Raw genomic sequence first — 21,378 nt, forward strand, 5'->3', positions numbered from 1 at the left:
AAACATTCATGGTATTGTATGATATCTTAAATAAAGATTAACATGGTAGGCACATTTCTTTTACTGATGTCATGTCCTCCTAAGCATGGATTGCCCATAAGAACCTTCACATAGGATGCATTGGTTTTTAAAAGCACCAATGTAAATACAAATGATTTGGGCCCGATGATCATGTCCTCTTCGCGCCAAAAAGGATTGAAAGGTAGGCATCACATCATGGACGTCAACGTTGAAGGGGATGGTGAGGGCGTCCTATCGTGTAGTGCACCATTTCTTAAAACAAATTACTAATACTTCCAAGCGTGACACTGTTTGGGGAAGGACGATATTGGTGACGTAAAATTGGCGGCTTTTTAAATTGTTTTCAGGACACAATGCAAGATATTAAGATTTCCAACTGGGCAGCAGATTGTTTCCATTTGTCTAATTCTGCTTGTTATTTACTCACTGTATGTATTCCCTGTCTTTAAAACAAATTTAACTTCCTAACATGTGTTCTCATTTCAGTCCCGAAATCTACAACAGATATCATCTATGTTGCTTTGTTGTGAGTGAACATTGTCTGGCGGGATCGCTCTGTTCGGTACATCCCTAATGTAAAACAAAAACAAAAACAAACAAACAAACAAACAAACAGGAAATTCATCCATAACTTGCCGTTAGCGAGTAATCCCAAAGTGCCAGCTGTCACTTATTCACACTGAGACAGGATTCTGTGTCACGAGGAAGAATGTCAGTGGCATTCTGCGAGAGAAATACAAATTACTAAAGATGGATCACTTAAAGTGTATTATTGTCGGATTACGAGAACTTCTAACTTTACAGCAACTCTTCAAAATTTTGATGATTTGTTTATGTACGCTTTCATAGTTGTTAATCAAACAAGTAATGCTCCATTCCGCTTGTGTTACGTAAAAATACTTTTAAGCTTGTAAAAGTCACCCGTATTACTGATGCCTTCATTTCGTTTGATTCTTTAAATCTTTCAATAATCGTGCATGTCTTGTTTAGTTTTGCTGTACGTCATTGCATATGCTTTTAAATCTGTTAATAGATCGATTGACATTGATATTGATTGATATATTCATAAGTCGTTGTTTAATGTGTCGGTTAAGGCAGTCTGTAATTCAGTTAGCTCTTCATTTCTTGGGTTTTGAATTGAATTGAATAACTTAAACTGCACTGGTCTTACAATCGAGACACAGGTAACAGTTCCAGCACGTTTATTTTCATATTTCACTTGACATCGAGATACATCACAAAAAGAATGCAAACCAAGCAAGATACAAGATATGATGTAAATCGGGTCATGAATAGAAACTGTGTCAGCATACATATGTACGTAAGACAATTCTCTATAACGTGTGATATATGATGAAACCGCAAAGGAAAAACTTGTAAACGCAGGTTACAGGAAGAAATCCCAATGTAAATTTGCTATGCAATCAATGGAGATGGGACACAAAGTAATAATGACGAAACTATATGAAAGCTAAAATATCAAGGTACAAAGGGAAGAAGAAATAAAAGAGAAGAAAAAGAAAAAGGAAAAACAAGAACCCAAAGAATAAAAACTGGGTGAAAAAGATTGCATATACATACAAAAGTGTGCGAGCACATATGTAGAATCAAGTTCATAACGAGTTCAAAATGTAAATACTGATGTAGGGATTATATAATGGGAGCATAAACCAGAGGTAAATCGATCATACACTGCAGGTTGATCCGCCATGCATTGAATGAGGATACTACAGATAACATATTAAAAAATTCTAATCAGGCAAGTTATATTCATTAAGTAACATTGATTTAAATTTTTGTTTAAATGTAAACATATGAGAACATTTGATTAAGTCTGCGGGAAGATCATTTCAGAATTTGGGTCCAGTAAAAACAATTTTTTTGTGTGTGTGTAAGGAGTGTGCGAGTACATGGAAGGTGAAATGAATCTCTTTGTCTTGTGTAGTAAGCATGAACTGCTTAGTTTTTTCTGAAACATATGGGTAAATACATCAGGCAAGCCGTTGGCTGATAACTGAAACATAAATTTGCCTAAGTTGTATAAAAACAAATCAGCAACCTTAAGGAGTCTGTTTTCAAAGAAGAAATAATTCATGTGGAAATAAAAATCGGCTAGATTGACTGAACGAATAGCTTCAATGTGTGATTTTGCACAATTTTCCCAGGCAAGTATACCGCAACTGAGATAGGGTAAAATAAGCGTTGAATATAAATTTTTCAAAATATACTTGGGAAAAAAAAATGTTTGAGCTTATTAAAAATCCCAGTATTTCTTGAGAGCTTCTGAGATAAATAATCTATGTGATATTTCCATGTTAATTCATGGTCAATTTAAAGACCTAAAAAATCAAACGATTCAACTTGAATAAAAAAATAATTATTTATTTTTATATCGCCAGGCAAGTGGGTAACAGAATTACTAAATAACATTTAAAACGGTTTTGTTTACATTGAGAGACAACTTGTTTGCTTGAATCCACATTTGAACCGACTTTAATTCTCTGTTCACTACTAAGAGTTGTTGGGTTTCGATGTGAAAAGAAGATATTAGAATCATCGGCAAAAAGAAGAAAAGATCAAACATTAGATGAATTTTTGAAATCATTTATATAAAGAATAAACAAAAGTAGGCCTAAGAGGGATGCTTGAGGGACCCCGCATAGTGTTTGTAAACTGGAACTAAAATCGCTGATATTGACAAACTGTTTCCTGTTGGTTAGGTAGCTCCTGAACCAGTCCAAGGTCTTTCCACGTATTCCATAGTGCGAGAGTTATTTAACAAAATATCGTGATCGATAGTGTCAAAAGCCTTGAAGAGGTCCAGGAATATACTAACTGTATGTGATGAGTCGTCAACACAGCGTGGGCTGCTTTATCGATAAAAGCAAGCACAGCGTGAGTATTAGAGTGGTGTTTTTTTTTTTTCTAAATCCAAATTGAGAATCATCAAAAAAAAATATTACATTCGTTTAAGAACTTAATTACACGTGAATATATCAAATGTTCGAGAATCTTGGAAATCGCGGTCAAAAGAGAAATTGGACGATAATTACTTACTTCTGTTTTATTGCCATTTTTATAAACCGGAACAACTTTAGCAATTTTCATTTGACTAAGCACTACACCAGTAACAAGGGACAAATTTGATATATATGTAAAAGGAGACAATATTGCGGATATATTGTTTAATAAAGGATTCGTAATGCCATCATGTCCAGCACTCTTTTTTACTTCTACTTGTGTACTACGTCCCTCACCTCCTATTTTCGGATGGGAGTAAAAACAAAGATTGAGGATTTGGATCAGTTAAAAAATAATGACATTCTGTATCTGTTACTGGGATACTACTAGCAAGACCGGGGCCTAAATAGAAAAAAAAATCATTAAACGCATTAGCAACATATACCGGATGTTGGATCAAGATACCATGCTGAGATATTTCCTTCACTTGTTCTGATTTATCTTTAACTCTGAGAATTTCATCAATCACCTTCTACGTACTCTTGGTATCATTTTTGAAAAGGTCAAACTGCCTCGTGAAATAGCTCCTCTTAGCAAGTCTCGAAGTAGTTGTAAGAATATTACGATAACGAGCATATTTACCTTTTGTATTTTCATTCGGATTCCTCTTGTATTTATAAAATAAGTTATTCTTGTGACTGATAGATATAAGGAGGGATTTGGTGATCCAAGGCATTTTAGTAGTGAACGACCTAAAGTCAAGCGTATTTTTAATCTTATTATTATCATCCTTATTACTATAACTATCATCATCATTATCATCATCATCATCATTATGCGTAAGTGGGAATTAGTGAATTTTCATAGGACATATATATCAGTTTCAAAAGATTTCGGTCGAAAGATACGCAGATCTTTACATAAGATTTAAAATTGCCCGAACCTATTCCCTATCAACATCAAGTGTAAGTGCAAGCAATGTGACTATCCCAATGTTATGGCTGCCAATGTTGAGAGAACATGTAGGCAGTTCCTATCAAGGGTAGTTTCTCATGGCACTGTGCGTTTTTGAGAACTGAATAATCTATTACCATTATCAACCCTAACGTTAAAATTCCATTTTGCTAACCCTATGAATATGCATCACAGTTTTATGAAGTTTGTGCGTATGTGTCTATACTTTATAATTTCAAACATAAACATGTGTTGGCGTACATGTGTGTTCGTGAGGATAAGAAGTTTATAGTTCTAGTTACAATTTCAATCAACCATAAACGGCGAACAAGGCGAACAGCAATAACCAAAATGTCGCAAGAACGTGATTCATAGATATCATTACATAACATCAGGTACTTAGAGTACAATATTCAATCATTCTGGTTATGACGTGAAGTTTCGAGTAACACACAAAGGCCCATTCGCATCAAGAAATATTGAGACCCCGGAAATTTCTATTTGAGCTATCCAGTCACCTAATCAGAGCTACTAGCTGCGCACATCGTACTATGTGGTCAAAAGTTAGCTACTTACCCACAATCCGTGGTCTTTTCCAGTGAATGACTGACTTACTACTTTAATCCTCCCATAGATCACGGTCGCTGTAGATTTACTGAAAGAATTCGGTGATTTCAATCCCTGATATACCAGACAGAATGAAAGACGTGCATTGAACTGTAGCGATTAAATCCATACGTTTGGTCATTTCCAAAGACAAGCAGTTTAGAAGCATCTCTTGTACAAGAGATAGATGTCTATCTCCTTTGTCCTTTTGAAGTTATGACCGAGACCTACAATAATCTGCCTAAGACGACACAGTCTGCATGTGTATGAGAAACATCGAGTGCATAATTATTTCCTAATTCGAACTTAGGAAATTCCGTGATTAAAATGCGTATCTATGATTAACTAGATTTACATGTACCTTTGTGTACAAAAACTGAAAATTCGAGTTTCTACTATGAAAAAAAAAAATAATCATACTGTTATTCCAGGATGAAAAATATCTGACCATAATGAATGGTCACATATATTTTGGATTTAAAATAGGGCATAATTGTGCTGGAAACTAACAAAATTTGGACATTTCAAGATTATGTGTACAATCTTTATAGTAGGCTGTAAGGAGATAACATCATTAACTCACTCGTTTGCGTATTCATATTGGCAGTTCAAGAACTGTTTAATGAAATTAAAATTAGAGAAACATCACAATATATACAACTTCGCTAATTTTTATATGATTTTGATCAAATTGTCATGGTTGTGCTTATTACATTGTGTCCTTTCTTTTCAGACTAACTTTTAACCGGTCTGGAATTACCCCTCAAACTCGTCATGTCATGTCAATTTTTTTGCAGATTAATCTGACCTGGGCCCTGTTTTATGAAGAGTTATAATTGATTACAAAGTTGATTTATATCATAAGTCTATGGCAGCCTGTGTGATAAGGAAACTTATAATCGATTATATCTTTTGATAAAACGGGGTCCTTGTATTTTAGTTTGTACGGTTTAGTTGCCTTGGGCTGTGACAAGAGGCTGTATGGAGATGTTACGAAGTGTTAGCGAAATATGACATGTAGGCTACAGTATGTGAATCAGTTACTTTTTACAGTCGAGCTACGGTGTGAAATACTACAGCGATGACTAACATTTTGCTAATTCTTCATCACTAGGTCTACGTGATTGGTGCTGTAGGAGCATTGATATTTGTGATCTTCATATCACTGATCGGTCGACGCTATTATACTAAGAAGCGAGAACGCTTCCAAAATCTGGGCGACCCCAGCGCCACCCCGTTCACCTCTGTGGCTTGCGTGCTGGACTCTAAGCGAGGGGATGACCGTATGATTCCAATGATCACGAACCCGAATTATTTGGCTCGAACTGACCGGAGATCTGGTGCAGGTAGGGAGCCCTCTTCAATACCAACTCTCTCCAATTTTATACAGTTATTTCGGGAATGCCGGGCCCAGAATATATAATATATAAAAGAAATAATTATATATTATAGAACAAAAGTGCCAACTGCGTACGCCGGGTGTGAAACTCGGCTGTGCGAATTAAAGGAGACTTTCGAATGATTTTCAGACTTTTATATTGAACAACTGTAAATTAGTTGTACTAAATACAAGGTTTTAGAATTTATAGTTATTGCGATGAGGAATACGAATGTTTTCAAAATGTATAACGAATTGTAATGAACAAGGATGGTGTCATAGCAGCCTCACCATAAGAATGCACAAGTTGGGGCTCAAGGAATCAGAACAAAACAAGAAAGCATGCGCAGCTTCTACACAGGAGAACTTGATAAGCAGGCGGTATTGTAAATGGAATTATACTGCTGAATTTATGAAATATGTGAGCCTCCTATGTCATCAACATTGCTTAGTGTAATTTGTTTAAGTTGTTTTTCAAAGTATTGGTTTCTCTGCCTAAGGACCACAGTAAGTTTCACAAATCTATACGTGATGCCGATTTATGCACTACATAATATGAAATTATGAAAATCGTCTGGAATGCCCCTTTAATAATACATTGAAGAGATTAGCCACGCTCAAAAGGTATGGTAGCGTTGGCTTATGAAGGGTCTCTTCGGTTTGACTTTAGTTTATTTCCATATCTCAAAGAAAAGCAATAGTTTGTGATCACACAAAATCTATGAATTGCTTAGAAAGACACAATACTTTAATATCACAAAAGAAATATGCAGGATATCCAATGTTCATTTATGCTGATGTTGTACTAGGCCTTCTGTAAAAGAGCAGAGAAATATGAGGGAAAAAACGAAAAGTTAAAGCTTGTAAAATTTGCAGGTTTTCGAGGAAATATAAGTTCTTAGCACCAGCATACATAGACAAAAATAATTCAGGATTGACTAAAACATATATTTAACTCAAATAAGAAAGCTGTAGGCCTATAAGCAATTTCAGTATTGCAGCATAACCATTATAATGATAAAGAGTAGATAACTATTCATTTGTCTCGCGAATGACATGGTCTCGAGAGAGCATTGACCATTGCCCCAACCCCGAGCACTACAATATTGACCTCCCCCGCCCCCGCCACGAAAAATATAACACAACAACGTTCAGCCTCTCCTGATTAGGCGTACTTGCTACAGAAAATTAGAACATGGACTTGCGAAGTCACCACAGCAGGTCAACGGGGAAAAAGTATTCATAACAGAACACTGAAATGCACCGCCAATCTGATGATCCAACCTTTGCTGCCCAAACTTCTATGGCAAAAGGCAGCAAGTGACTAATGTGATACTGTATTCTTGCAAATGAACAAATTGTGCTGTCAATTGCAATGACATCAATGCAGAATTTAGCATGTTCTAAACCTTGATATATCCATGCAGATATAAAAGGATTTATATTTATTCCATATTTTCCAATGAAACATCAATAAAATTTGGATTTGAGTGACTTGTCACCCTCCCCCCCCCCCCACAAAAAAAAATAGGACAGTGCATGTAGTGAGGTAACTCTTACATTTCATTTTATACAATAATTGCACATAGTATAATACACAGAATACACACCTAAGGATTATGTTTTATTTGAGATCAGTATACACATACAACAGAGTAGCCATTTCGCAAGAATGACTTCAATTTACGTTTGAATACATTAAAAGAGACGTGTTACGAGTTTTTACAAGGGACAATTATATTCTACTGTTTGAGTCTTCTAAACAAAATTTTATTTTTAGGGAAACAGTTCAAGTTTATAGATTCACTCTACTGAGTGAGATTTGCATGAATCGATTGGTTTCTCTTGAACATACAATTTGTTGAAAAGTTGTTGATGATTAATTTATTCGTAGGTGAGTAAAAAAAAATCAACTTTCCACATACAGTGTCTGACATGCACTGAAACATTATTTCGTGTGTGTACGCACTTTTTGCCCGGATTAAAATGGCTTTAGTTCATTGTACAATCTCTACGGTTGCGGTAACAGCGATCGACAGTACGCTACGTTCAAATATAGTGCTATGCTTGCATGTTCACCTGAATAGAATTACTGTTATTCGTTAATTTTCCCACAGACATCAACTTCGTTTAAACTCTTTCCACTTTGATGTACTTGATGTGTACTTGATCATAACTTTTCTATTCCCTATTAGCTGCCATCAACCACATCTCACGTGAAAACATTCGCTTCATAGGGGAACTAGGGGAGGGCGCGTTCGGCGTGGTTTGCTTGGGAGTCTGCGAGCACTTACCCGGCGCCGACGGACCAATCATGGTGGCTATTAAGACGCTGAAGGACGCCTCCATCGGCGATGCCCGAAAAGACTTTGAGCGTGAAGCTGAGCTTCTCACTAATCTTCAGCATGAGAACATCGTCACATTCTACGGCGTGTGCATTGACCAGGAGCCATTTTTCATGGTTTTTGAGTACATGGAAAACGGGGATCTTAACAACTATCTTAAGTAAGCAATAGCAAGCCCCATCCACCCCATGTAGGAAATAATATCAATTACCGAATTATGTATATGATAATATTATTACCCATATCAGACATCTGAGCTGTGGTTCTACGAAATAATGTATTCCCCTCGTTTCAAGCGCCAGCGGGTTGAAGAGGGGTAAAAGAGCGCCGCATAGCTGACCTGTACATGTGGGCATGCGTGGTATGGATGTAGATCAGTGGTGTAGAGCTTAAGTTGGCGCTGAGTAAAAGTTTGTTATAGGAAAGTTATAGAAAGTCTATATTGTAATTATAATCAATGTTACTGCTCAAGATGCCTGAAATGGGAAATAATTATATGGACTGGCTACTTTCAAGGGGATACGAAAGACCTCACCAGAATTGCATGCCCTCCTCTTCGACCCGGACAATACAACATTCAGATAATAAATGTCGTGTCCCCTTCAAGGCCAGTCCATATTCATTATCATATATAGTGTATGCAATCTAAGTGTCGAGCTGACAGCGCTGTATATGTCTTAATTGACCCCGAATGACAACATCGTTACGTCAGAACAATTAGACAACTTTATTATGTTTCACTTTTATCATTGTCAAACGATGTGGTTAGAGGTGTACAAAGGATATGTCATGATTATAGATTCGTATTCTCCTTCTAAAGATAAAGAATGACTGTTTCTGACGGTGTGTGACGTTGATGCTGATTAATCATTCTTCGCTACAATGTGCACAACATGACTACGCTGCCGTACAGTAGCTGGTAAATATTGTGCCATTATTTGGCACGTACATGTATTATGAATTCTTCATTTTGCTCGAGAAACTTTGTACAATTTCCTATCAGGTCACGTGGTCCCGATGCCGATTGCTTCACGAAGAGCCAGGCCTTGCTTCCATTGACAGCCAAAGAACTTCTTTACATCGCCACGCAGATAGCGGCCGGCATGGTGTACATGGCATCGCAACATTTCGTCCATCGCGACATGGCAACGAGAAATTGCCTGGTCGGCGACCGCCTCGTAGTCAAGATCGCCGACTTCGGCATGTCTCGAGACGTATACAGCACGGACTATTATAGGGCAAGTATAACACCAGCCTTACGGATATTGGTTTCTGCAAGTATTATCTTTTGTTATTGTCTGATTGGGTAGTTTTTCTTGTAAGTGAATACATAAAAACAGACTATGCATAAAGTTGATATTAACATGTATTGATACCTGTTGACGGCAATGTTTACTGGTTGTCATAATTCAGTGGTGTGAACTATAGTCTGCGCTAGTTTTTCGATTCTCAAACAATTTTCTTGCAGTTAAATTCACATTCCGTACTTTTTCACAAAGGATAGCTGTAGGCCTAAAAGCAGTCAACTGCATGAAGTTAAAGATGTTGGTTATGCGTGTTTAACTCGAAGACTAATCGTGACGAGATATGCTGTTCACCAGGTGGGGGGACACACCATGTTACCAGTTCGTTGGATGCCGCCGGAAAGTATAATCTACCGCACGTACTCTGTGGAAAGCGATGTCTGGAGTTATGGGGTCGTTCTATGGGAGATATTCGAGTATGGCAAGCAGCCCTGGTTCGGCCTGTCAAACCATGAGGTAGGTTCCTGACTAATGACCGGATTTCTAAAGAAATAGAGTTGTCAAGATTTTTATTATTCTCATGTTAAAAGGTGTAAACACCTTTCATTTCATTCCTGTAGGCCTTCCAATACCCTTGATAGAGTAGAAAATAAAGACCCTGCCCAACTGAACTGCGTCGTCTGCTAGCGCAGAAAGCTGCCGATTTCGCGAAATCTCCCCTACATACTTCTGGGTTATGACGTTTGTGACGTACGACACGGATATTCGGTTCGCATGCGGGCCAGAGCACATGTCGGAGATGGTGTATTGCCCAGGCATATGGCTGCATGGATAGCTCAGCAAGAACGAAAAGGAATTCTTTCCACCACTTTCCAGATCCACAACATCGAAATGATGATTTCAAGCAGTAGATTCCTGCCCTTAGGTCCATTTTTTTTTCTTGGATAAAAACTTCCAGCACGATAGGAAGAATGACCTCGTCTGTTTTTAGCGACCACTTCACCGATCCAGATTACGAAGTCGACATGAGAGCGAATCTCCTGGATGGAAAACCAACGAAGCTCGTAGAATCACATGCAGTTCCATCATTTTTTGAAAACCAATCCCCCGAAACCTCGTCATTCGTCTGAGAAGAGGATTGTACGTGGAATATGAAACAAGAAAGGCGTGATATTTATATCCTATCCTGCTACCCCATTTACGCATTACATCAAAATAAGTGTATCTGGAGAGTCTCCTGTTTACAATTACATTGCATGGTGTCTGCATCGCGCTAGATTGGGTAGTGTTTGAGCGTAAGCGAACGTATAGTCTGTATCAAAGACCCTATTAAATTCATTATTGGTCATGGCCATGGCCGGCTAGTAAACTCAGTGCTGTCACAAATCACATTTTGAATTGGCAATGGGCCCTATGTATAAAAACTAGCAAATGCTGGTGCTACCATTTCGCTTGAATCCGTGTGCATAAAAACAAGCACTTGCTTGCAAGCAAAAGCTTTGCTAGCAAGCACAGGCAATTGCTTGCTGCCCGCATGCAGTTACTTCGAAACCAAGCACTAATTGCTTCAAAACGTATGAACAAAACGGACCTTTTTGCTTGTTCTTGCTAGCAATTCCTTACGATTTTCCAAGCACTGTAAAACGAACTTGAGCTTCTGCGTAACTTGGACGTTCGCCTTATAGCATCATTTTCATATTCATAAAAGAAAGTTGACAGGAGTGGTATAAATCTACAAAAAATTTCTCCTAAAGGCCCTGTCACACCTTTCTGGGCAAGCCTTGCGTGCGACTTGCGAAGAACAATTTTTGCTACCCAGAGGTCCCCGCAGATGACCCGCACATAGCAATACCTAGCACGTATCTCACCCATAGTTACCCGGAGTTGCGTACGCAAGTTCTATTTACCCGCAACCAAGATTAGGCCCTGTCACACCTTTCCGAGCAAGCTAGGCGGGCTTGTTACGTGTGGGGATTTTCCAGCACGCAGGACAATTTTTGCAGGCGGACAAGGACAGTGACGAGTTTCGTATGCGTCTTCCCTGCTGGACCCATGCTACTTCCGTTCTGCTTACGTGCATTCCGTGTGACTTGCGTGTCAGGCGCATGGGTGGAGAGTGGGGGCTGACAACTCGGTGAAGGAATTTAATATGGCAGAAGTCTCACAGAAAGTAATTATCTTGGCCGCAGCCGACTCTCAACTAACCAGGAGAAAGGCAGTAACTGACCCTCAGCATGCACGCAATTCGCTCGTAAAGCTCGCGCTCCACGCTCGCAGAACCGACCAGCTTCACGGGTTTTGGCAGTTTCAACACCGTTCCTTGCCAGTAAAACACCCGTATTATGCTCGTAGAATGCCCGCACATTACACGCCCTTCCGGCGCAATGACATAGATCCACGGGCAACTTACGTACTTTAAGCGGGTCAACTGCATGTGACTTGCGGCAGCTACAGGCCTCCTACTGGCGTTCTGCGTGGACCTCTGTTTGCAATCCCGCGACTCGCCCGGAAAAATCCTCAAAACTTGGCTTCGGGTAAATCGGACTTAATGACGGAGCATACCAGTCGCCATAGCGACATTAATTTCTAGTTATCCTTGTATTTTTTCCCAAAGTAAGATCAATGAAAAGAATGAAAATCGTCTTTATTTATTCTAGGATTACCATGTTTATTATTTCAGATTTCTTACATTAACATTTTTCCTCCAAATAAATCATTTTTAATACAATGTGCTCGCGAATAGCAGCACATTGCCATAGTTCCAACGCGTACGTCACGGGACAAGCTGTGTGCAAACGCAAAGGCGACTCTCGGACGGAACTCTGAATCGTGAAATGACTTATCTTGTGGAGTACATATCAGTCTTGTCTCATTCCATATTTCCGATTGATGATGTTCTTTTGAAAGAGTTGAAAACCCTCTATAAGCCCAGTAAAACATGTTAAGAATTATTCCCCTTTAGTGAAATAAATTTCATTGAACGGTTTAGAAAATTCTGCGATTCCATTGGTGGAGATCTATGTGTTGATTTTTTTTTTTTCTGGCCGCGTTGCGTCATTGAGGGGAGTGTCGCGATCGAAATCTGGATATTTTGGCCTGTGTAGATACAAATATCCAACTTAATAGCGCAATCAATATCACGATCCAAGTCCCAAGAAATCTTGCGATTTAATCGCGATGATTCGCACCGAGGAGACTGTGTGAACGCTGGAGCAACAAATCCCGAGATTTTCTATTCCAACATTCAAGTGCACATCACAACAGCAGCGCGCGCTCGAACATGTGCGCTTTCGTCGACAAATTATCGTGATTGGCAATTTAATGTTTAGCAGGATAATTCAGTCCATATGAACGAGCGCAAAAATCCTCAAGATTTGGATCGCGATCTTTATCACGCTATTTTGAATGCGGCTAATGTATCCAGGAAATTTATCCTGCATCATGGATGCATGGTACTGGATGCATGGTTTGCGTCTATGACAAGACGAAGGAAATGCATCACGCAAAGGCAAATGCCTTCAGATTAAATGATTTTAGAAATGGATTTTTGGTACAAAAAAAAAATGTCCCCCGTTCTATGTTCTATAAAATAGATAACGCACATGTCTTTTCGTGAGCCAGTAGGAATGGTGTCCATGCGGTAACCAGAGAGTTTAGTCTAAACTCATTCGGCTTCGCCTCATGGGTTAAACATTCCATAGTTACCTTAAAGGTAAAACATAGTTCTGGGATGCCTGCAGAACTGTCAAATTTCGCTCCATGTATGCCTAAGAAATGCCTCAGAAATGTGTGGAATAACGCTGTAATAAAAATATATTTGTTGGGCGAAATATTAACTAAAGAGGTTCGCCAGAGTCGCAATCTCAGAACTTACCCGATCTGGGTCAGGCTAACTCTGACTCGGTGACAACTCGGCCTCGCTTTGACGCGGGACCGAGTTGTCCCTCTGGATTGTGCAGTGTTGTACTATGGGAGCGGTTCACGTTCTGGCTGGTCGCAGTTATAGGCCAAATTGATACAACGCGCTCATCAAAGAACCTCTTTGGCGCGCATACAAAATGAAGAATATGGCGATCACGAACTGTGTGTAAATTGTCTGAAATAGGGCCGAGTTTTCCCTGAGACCGAGTTAGCCTGGATCCTTCTGGAATGAAAGTAGGTATACCGACTTTTATTATACACTTTTAATCTCAAAATACTCCAAAATAACTCATCATCCCGGTAAATCGCGTCAGCCATATAAGTTTCTTGGTAGACTCTTTCGATATATTGCAAGCAAATAATATTATGAAATGATGCAAGACGGGGACTCAAACCCTTACCAGAACTATGTTTTCAGTTTAAACCCTGTATTTTCTACTGACGCACTCAGATACTGTCAAGCTAAGTCGTCAAGGCAGGATCAAGCCAGCGAAGCATCAATCCATTCGTTGATGCCCTTTAGGTTATGACAACATCGAAGACTTCAGAAACGCTTCTTGTAAATGATAATATACATTGTTTTGCAAAATTTATGTAGAATTGATGGAATCATTATCTCCTTCTCTTCGCATTATTTTATTTCTGCAACTGCACCAGGTCATTGAGTATATTCACAATGGCATACTCCTCGACTGCCCCAAAGGTTGCTTGAAAGAAGTGTACAAGATTATGCTGGGCTGCTGGCAACGGCAGCCATCTCAGCGTATGCTGATTAAGGACGTTCATGAAGCCATAGCACGCCTGTCGGAGGAAAACGCGCCTATGGTGGACATAATTGGCCGGAACACGTTAGTCTAGTGGGACTTCGGGCACTTCGCTAGCTTAATAACACAGATTAAACTCCGATTGGTTGCCCACGCTATGGACATTACGTACCATCTTCAACACGCGACAAAACTTTCCTCTGAAGAACTTATCTTGGAATATTGTATGTAGTGAATATGCAATGCATCGTATATATTTACCTAAGCCACGAAATATACATAATGTATTGCTGTTTCGTACTTTCAGTCAGTGGGCTATTATGTAAGAGAATCTTATCATAATAACTATGTGAAACGGTTTTTAATGAACAACAACGGACTGATCACCTCGACGACTAGTAGATACGCGAACTAAATACTTCTGAAAATACCGGTAATAAGATGAGTACGGGTGATAATGCCGTAGGAAATTCAAACAGCCAGGTTTATGTAATAAGAGGGAAGAGGTGAAGCTGTATCGAGGTGCGCAGTAACAAACAGTGAACCCGAACAGAGACGTGACCTTTTATTTGTACAGGATTACATGAGACTATATTCAAAGTACGTTTTGAACGATCAGCTGTCACTGCCTGGTATTCGTGCATGGTGCTTTGAGCTGCAGCATCGTTGTGATACTTAGCACTGTAGGTGTGTACGTGTGTATGTTCTCCGTGTATGCTCGTATGTTTGAATGTCCGGAGAAAGAGAAGAAAAGTCATCAGGTCGAACTTGGTAACAACATTGTTTGCTTGGAGAACGATCAGTCACGCGACAAAGGCTTTGGTTTGCTTTGTCATAAGCAGCGTAAGGGATGGTGTTGAGGGTAAAACACGTGAACATGATTTGCTTTTATACATTATTTTCGGATCGAGAAGAAGAAAGAGAATATTGTTTCAGAGATTACGCTGTTGTAGATGATGCTGTGGGTGGGGAAGCAAAGCATCAGCAAGATTGGACAAGGGTGAACATGTCAGAACGTCATTTAATGTGACAGCACAGGAAGACCTTAAAGTAACAGTCTTCCGTCTATTGACGGTGTTGTCGGTATCAGTTTTATTTGGACACAAAATACATAAAATATGACTTCCCTTTATAATTTTGGCAAAGGAGTGAACCTTCTCCGCCTTGAATGATAACACAATACTTACGTTGCATAAAACAGAAATATCTTGAAAAAAGAAAGCGTGCCTTTCAAAAAAAAATGTATCATGATTACTCCTAATCTCCTAATTTACACATATTGCACAAAATATGGCTACATTCTCGTTGGTAAGACAAATATATATAACTAGGTCAAATGCCGCAATTTAAATGGTCATGAGCATTTACAATGTATGATCATTTCGCCCAATAATGTCAATGGTCAATATTATGTCAATATGTTAATGCGATTGGAAGTAGAAAGCTAAGCGCTTCAACATGACTGATGTTATGTAGATCTATGTTTATACGACATGCGAAAAACAAAGCGCCAGTGCACATTCATATTAAAATAATTCCTGACTAAAGCCGCAAAGTATGATTACAATTTTGCAGGAAATCAATGACCAACTTATAAATTATGTGATGAAAGCATTGGATGGGCTAAAATGGGATATGGCAATAGAAGGAATTACATTCAAGGCCATTCCTTCGATCAATGCCAAACGTGCTAGCACACACTTGATTGTCTTGCTGTCGTCCTATTGTGTCACAAACATAATAAACTTCGTGATGAAATCAAGCACAGAGAAAATAACATCATATCCGTGAGCTATCGTTGGTCCTGCAAGCAGCGTCGTTCGACGAGGACTATTAATGAAGAGCCGGTTTTAATCCGATTTCGTGCCTTTTCTGGCACGATTGACGTGGCTTGGCAGTCAGTGAGGAGAAGAGGAATACCTGGCTACTCTTGATGTTTTATACTCGTAGTGTTTAACCGCACTTGAATGAGATATAAAAATTTGTTACAAGAGTAAATTGTCAAATGCCTATTTTTGTCTCTTGCCCTGTGCTGAAATAAAGAGACAAAAAGCAGGTCCTGCAAGTATACTATAATATTTTTTAAATATATATTTGTGTTAACATAGTCATCATTTCAAATATACTATAGCCAGCAAATTCTATACCCGTTTATATCACAATCTACTTCAGTGCGTGCTCTCCTATCTAACTGTGCCAGAGAAAGTGCATCTTGTAAAATTGTATATTAATGTTCCCGCGTGAAAAAAAAAACATATATATAAATATATATATATATATATATATATATATATATATATATATATATTCTATATGTATATGACGTTCGTAGTGCCAGACGTAGAGTAGTCACATTTGTGAGAAGTATGTTTGGGCGATTATCTTTTTAAAGCGTCAAATGAAAGAGAATGATCACAAGAAATGCAGTCTAATCCTGCAGTGAGTTTGGGCTCTCATAACCTAGACTTAAGCAATACCTTTCTAAGTGAAATCAGTTGTCCTAGAATATGACCAATATAAGCGCGCATACTGGAAGTGTGCATTGATGTCTTTTGATGGGAAATAATTGCAGAGTTTTATGTTACAAAGGCCCAGATCGGTTGTGTGCTATACAACAAAAATTTATTACTGTAAAGTGTGTGAGGAGAGGACTCGAGTTCGTACACCTTCTCTGTAATCAAAACATATTTGATCTATGCTGCGGATGTGTGTATATAACATTATCTCTATTACTAGTAGTATCGCTCTGCACTTTACCATGGCATGTTGTGATTGGCCTTTGCCTTGCTAGTTGATGACAAAAGTAATTGAACGTGTTTGTGTTAGTTAGTTTGTTTGTTTATTCGACGGAAGCGGTCAATTTATCTTTAAAACGTGGATGTAACTATAGACAAACTCTTGTCATATTTAATCAAGTTTAAAGACATTTAAGTTGAGGTAAGTGTGACTTTTAGAATATGATCGCACATCTAAATTGTGGTTTGAACAAGAAGAATTGTTCCCTAGTTCAATGCTAATATAAAGGGACACTAATAGAATAGTCGGTTAAAAACAAGCAGAATGATTTGTCTCGCCTGAAACCTAATAACATGAGATGGAAAATGCCATATATACAATTTTAGGTGTAGTATTGCTTTTGCGTATTGACGATAGTGCGTGTTGATCACTCTACCTAATGCAAAGGACTTTGGAAAGCCGAATAAAAAGAAGATGACTTGAGAAAATGAAAAATAATGCGAGAATGCCCATTCTAGGTCTACAGGTTCGTCACAACGTAGAACTCTTCTTTTTGCGAAGTTTGTCATTAAATGTATTCCTAACCACCCTCGCTCTTCTATTTCAAACGCAAAGCCAATCTTTTTAAGAGAAGACTAGCAGCAGTGACCAAACACTGAAGTCAAGCAGACTTTTTTTTTTAATTAAAAAAAATGTTTTCCTTAGTTTTGGATAACATATTTCACCCCTGTTATTTGTGTACGGTTATTGACACTCTTGATGATCATGACGGCTCTTATGAGAAAGAGATTCGATGTAATAGTTTCAGTCCATTATCATACAACAAAACTTAGACTACTACTTCGGAGGGGAAATATCAAAACACGAAAGTTAAAGAATATCTATTTCACTGAAACTTCAGATGAAATCATGAAATTTTCCCACTTGTTTTCTTTCTCATGTTAGTCATCATGGTTCAAAAATCATTTCAACGGAAAAACAACAAGGCGTTCGGAGACAGATGTTCGATTTTTTTTTTAGTAGCATTTTCACACTGTATCTATTTACGAATGGAAAGGCACTGTGAGTTTTGTCAGAGATACGAGCATTATTAGACCTGATAATCGTGATTCTTGAACTCCCAGGAGATTGTACATGGTTGCTTAGTGAAAAGAATTGCCAGACCAATTTATCCTTGCCCCCTGCAACTCTTGCTCTGACTCTAGTCCGTCAAAACTGTAACAGATGATTCTATACAGTACAGATTTTTGGGAAATAGTGTGTATTTTCGATGTAAATGTCAAATAGCATATATGTACATAAATATCAATATACAATATTACCTTGGAAAGCGGTGCTGAATAATTGTATTCATTTTATTTTTGTTCGTGTGGCAACTTGGATATCCCACAAAAACAAAATACCCGACTGACATTTCTGTCGTAGGGTCCGGGTAGCACTTCTTGTATCATGTATAGTCACATGCAGAGATATAATATACACGTTTATGCATAATACATGACGAATGTTCTATTGATAAAATTCAGCTGAACGTCATTGTAAATGGAAGTGAATAGCCACACGCGAGTGATGGTGGTCTCTGTCCTCTCGTCACAAACGCAACCTTCAACTTGCCAGAAGGAGAAAAAAAGTCATTGGACACAACCACTTCGTTTAATGTCGTAGTTATCTGTGTCCAAGCATGTTGAGATAAGTTCTATGAATGGTATACAAGTATATAGATATTATACAAAACTATATATTTTCATTTATGTCGAAGTACAATTTTGACGCGGACGTTTCCCTTGTTTAAGTTTAATATCTATTTTAATATGAATGGGATATTAAATTCGATGATTTCATTCACCTAAGCTTGTCTGTTTTGCTGTTCATGTACAATATTTCTTGGAAGACATATCAGTTGAATAAGTTCACAGCCAAAACAAACAAACAAACATATATATATATATATATATATATATCTTAAAACTTTCCACGTGTTGGACTTCGAATGTTATAATTATTAGAAGAAAGAGTCTAAAGTACGCCATGGATCCAACGATTGTTGTTGTTAGCATTGTTGTTATGATTCATGTTTATCATTGTCCATCATTGTCTTTGCACTGACGAAGGTCTGAGGCAGACCGACAATTTTGTAATAAAAAAATTTGTAATCGTTGGATCCATGGCGTACTTGAGACTCTTTCTTTATATATATATATATATATATATATATATATATATATATATATATGTAGCAATAATGATGTCACAATAGAGAAATCCATTAAATGCCAATTACCTTGATTTTAATTCAAAATCCGAATTTTCGGGGGCCTCCCCATTCGTCAGGGATGACAGCACTGTCATCACTGACGAAGTTTAACATCTATTTCAATATGAGTGGGATATTAAATTCGATGATTTCATTCACCTAAGCTTGTCTGTTTTGCTGTTCATGTACAATATTTCTTGGAAGACATATCAGTTGAATAAGTTCACAGCCAAAACAAACATATACCGGGTGTCCCAAAAAAAGCGGAACGGTGGATTTTCAGTACCTTGCGTTCTAAAAGTGATATATTTTTTAACATCATTAGAAAGAGAATCCTCCGCAGAAGACAATGATACCAAAATCATAAAATTTGGTTCAGCACTTTTTATTCTACGCCAATTCCTGAAAATGCAGTCATTTTCAAATTTCGCCGGATTTCTGCGTCTTATGAGATATTTTGAGTGCTACACGCGATCCATACGGTGAATATTGTGTAAGCTCAGTGATCCATGTCAACAAAAGATACAGCTTTCACATTGGGCACGGGCCAGAAAAAAAAAATACTGTGTATGTGTGTGTGTCTGTGTGTGTGTACGCGCCCAATAGAAAGTGTTATCTTTTGTTGACATGGATCAATGTATATATATATATATATATATATATATATATATATATATACATATAACAATAATAATGTCACAATAGAGGAATGCATTAAATGCCAATTGCCTTGATCTTAATTCAAAATTCGAATTTTCGGGGGCCTCCTCATTCGTCAGGAATGACAGCTGTGTCATCCCTGACGAAGGGGGAGGCCCCCGAAAATTCGGATTTTGAATTAAAATGAAGGCAATTGGCATTTAATGCATTCCTTTATTGTGACATTATCATTGCTATTTCTAGTACTGCCAACACGCGGAGTGGTGTGTGTGTGTATATATATTTATACATTTATATAAAGATATTGGCAACAAATCTTACACCGGGGACGTAGTTGTACGTTTTGCCACCCCTTTATTATAGGTTTTCCTACCCAATTTCATCAGATTTGCATTCGATTTAACGATGCGCTTATTCAAGTTCGAGTGAATCACCGAGATCTACATTCAAAAGGTAACTACTTCATTCAATTTAATTTCATCAGCATGCGATTTCATGAGTTTCTTACACAAGCGTGTTAAAAAGGGCATTCAAATTAAAAATGCAAGTGCAACGCATTCAAATTCGCATCAGCACCGCCGTGGAGAGTGTTAAGGAGTTCAAATTCACGATAGGACAAACAACTTCAAAGTATGGGCAGTCTTTTTCGTTGTTGCTTTTATTCTTTGTAGTAACTCAGCTATTCGAATATGTAAACGTAATATATCATGAAATGTGATTTTTTTAACCTCAATTTATACTAGCTTATAATTCGTATAACCCCACTTCCAAACACAAACATTTACACTTTATTCATACACGATTTAAGCCGCTGCTACATTACAGAGTATGTGTAAGCATCTCGAATACGGACAGAAATTGTAAGTGGATGAAGCATGACCTTGACAACCAGCAAAACTGGCGATATAACTTTCTGGTGAAATAACTTATCTACAGCTGATCCGATTGCGACATTATGACATGGACACGGAAAACTAAGAAATGGAATTGAAATGGGATCAATATTGATTTGAACGTATAGGACCCCTAATATATTATGGGATATGGCTATTTTTAAAATATTACATCCATACTCTTAGGGATGAATTGAAAGTGACAGAAAGTTCGACAGGAAAGAAATAAATCCAGTACAATTAAGATAATTAAATGAGACTTTCAAATGAAAATGAAATTGTATCATCAAATCGTACGACAGCGAAAAAAGCCCGTGGAAGCTGTGTATGTTGATTGAATTCGAACGTTCAAAGTGCGAGGTTGTATTCCTATTAATGAAATTGAAACTGGTATTTGGCACGAATTTGAACGTCTATCCAACGCGAAATTGAATTCTAACTTTGAGTCGTTAAATGTAATAAATTTCTCTCGAAATTGAATGAAATAAAATCTAAAAGGCCTGACATGAAATGAAATTGAATACGCAAAGAGCTAAAATGAACCGTGAGAGTAGAGCAGTGACCAATATCGCTTGAATTTGAAAGCCTTTTCATTAATTCGAATGCAAATCTGATGAAAATGGGCGGGAAAACCTATATCA

At 37.9% G+C, this 21,378-nt stretch overlaps 1 protein-coding gene across 1 annotated transcript in view; it reads left to right on the forward strand.

Moving 5' to 3' along the window:
• The window catches only part of LOC139742441 (BDNF/NT-3 growth factors receptor-like), a 224,331-nt gene extending 214,184 nt beyond the window's left edge, over positions 1-10,147 (forward strand). Inside the window, exons 10-13 of the mRNA XM_071652979.1 lie at positions 5,657-5,888; positions 8,116-8,425; positions 9,269-9,503; positions 10,130-10,147. Of these exons, the coding sequence (XP_071509080.1) occupies positions 5,657-5,888; positions 8,116-8,425; positions 9,269-9,503; positions 10,130-10,147 (795 nt within the window). The remainder of the gene's footprint in view (positions 1-5,656; positions 5,889-8,115; positions 8,426-9,268; positions 9,504-10,129) is intronic.
• Positions 10,148-21,378: the final 11,231 nt, after the last annotated feature.

Source organism: Diadema antillarum, unplaced genomic scaffold (genome assembly GCF_040938485.1).
Source record: "Diadema antillarum isolate AM-2024a unplaced genomic scaffold, OU_Dant_1.0 seq00000999_RagTag, whole genome shotgun sequence".
NCBI lineage: Eukaryota > Metazoa > Echinodermata > Echinoidea > Diadematoida > Diadematidae > Diadema > Diadema antillarum.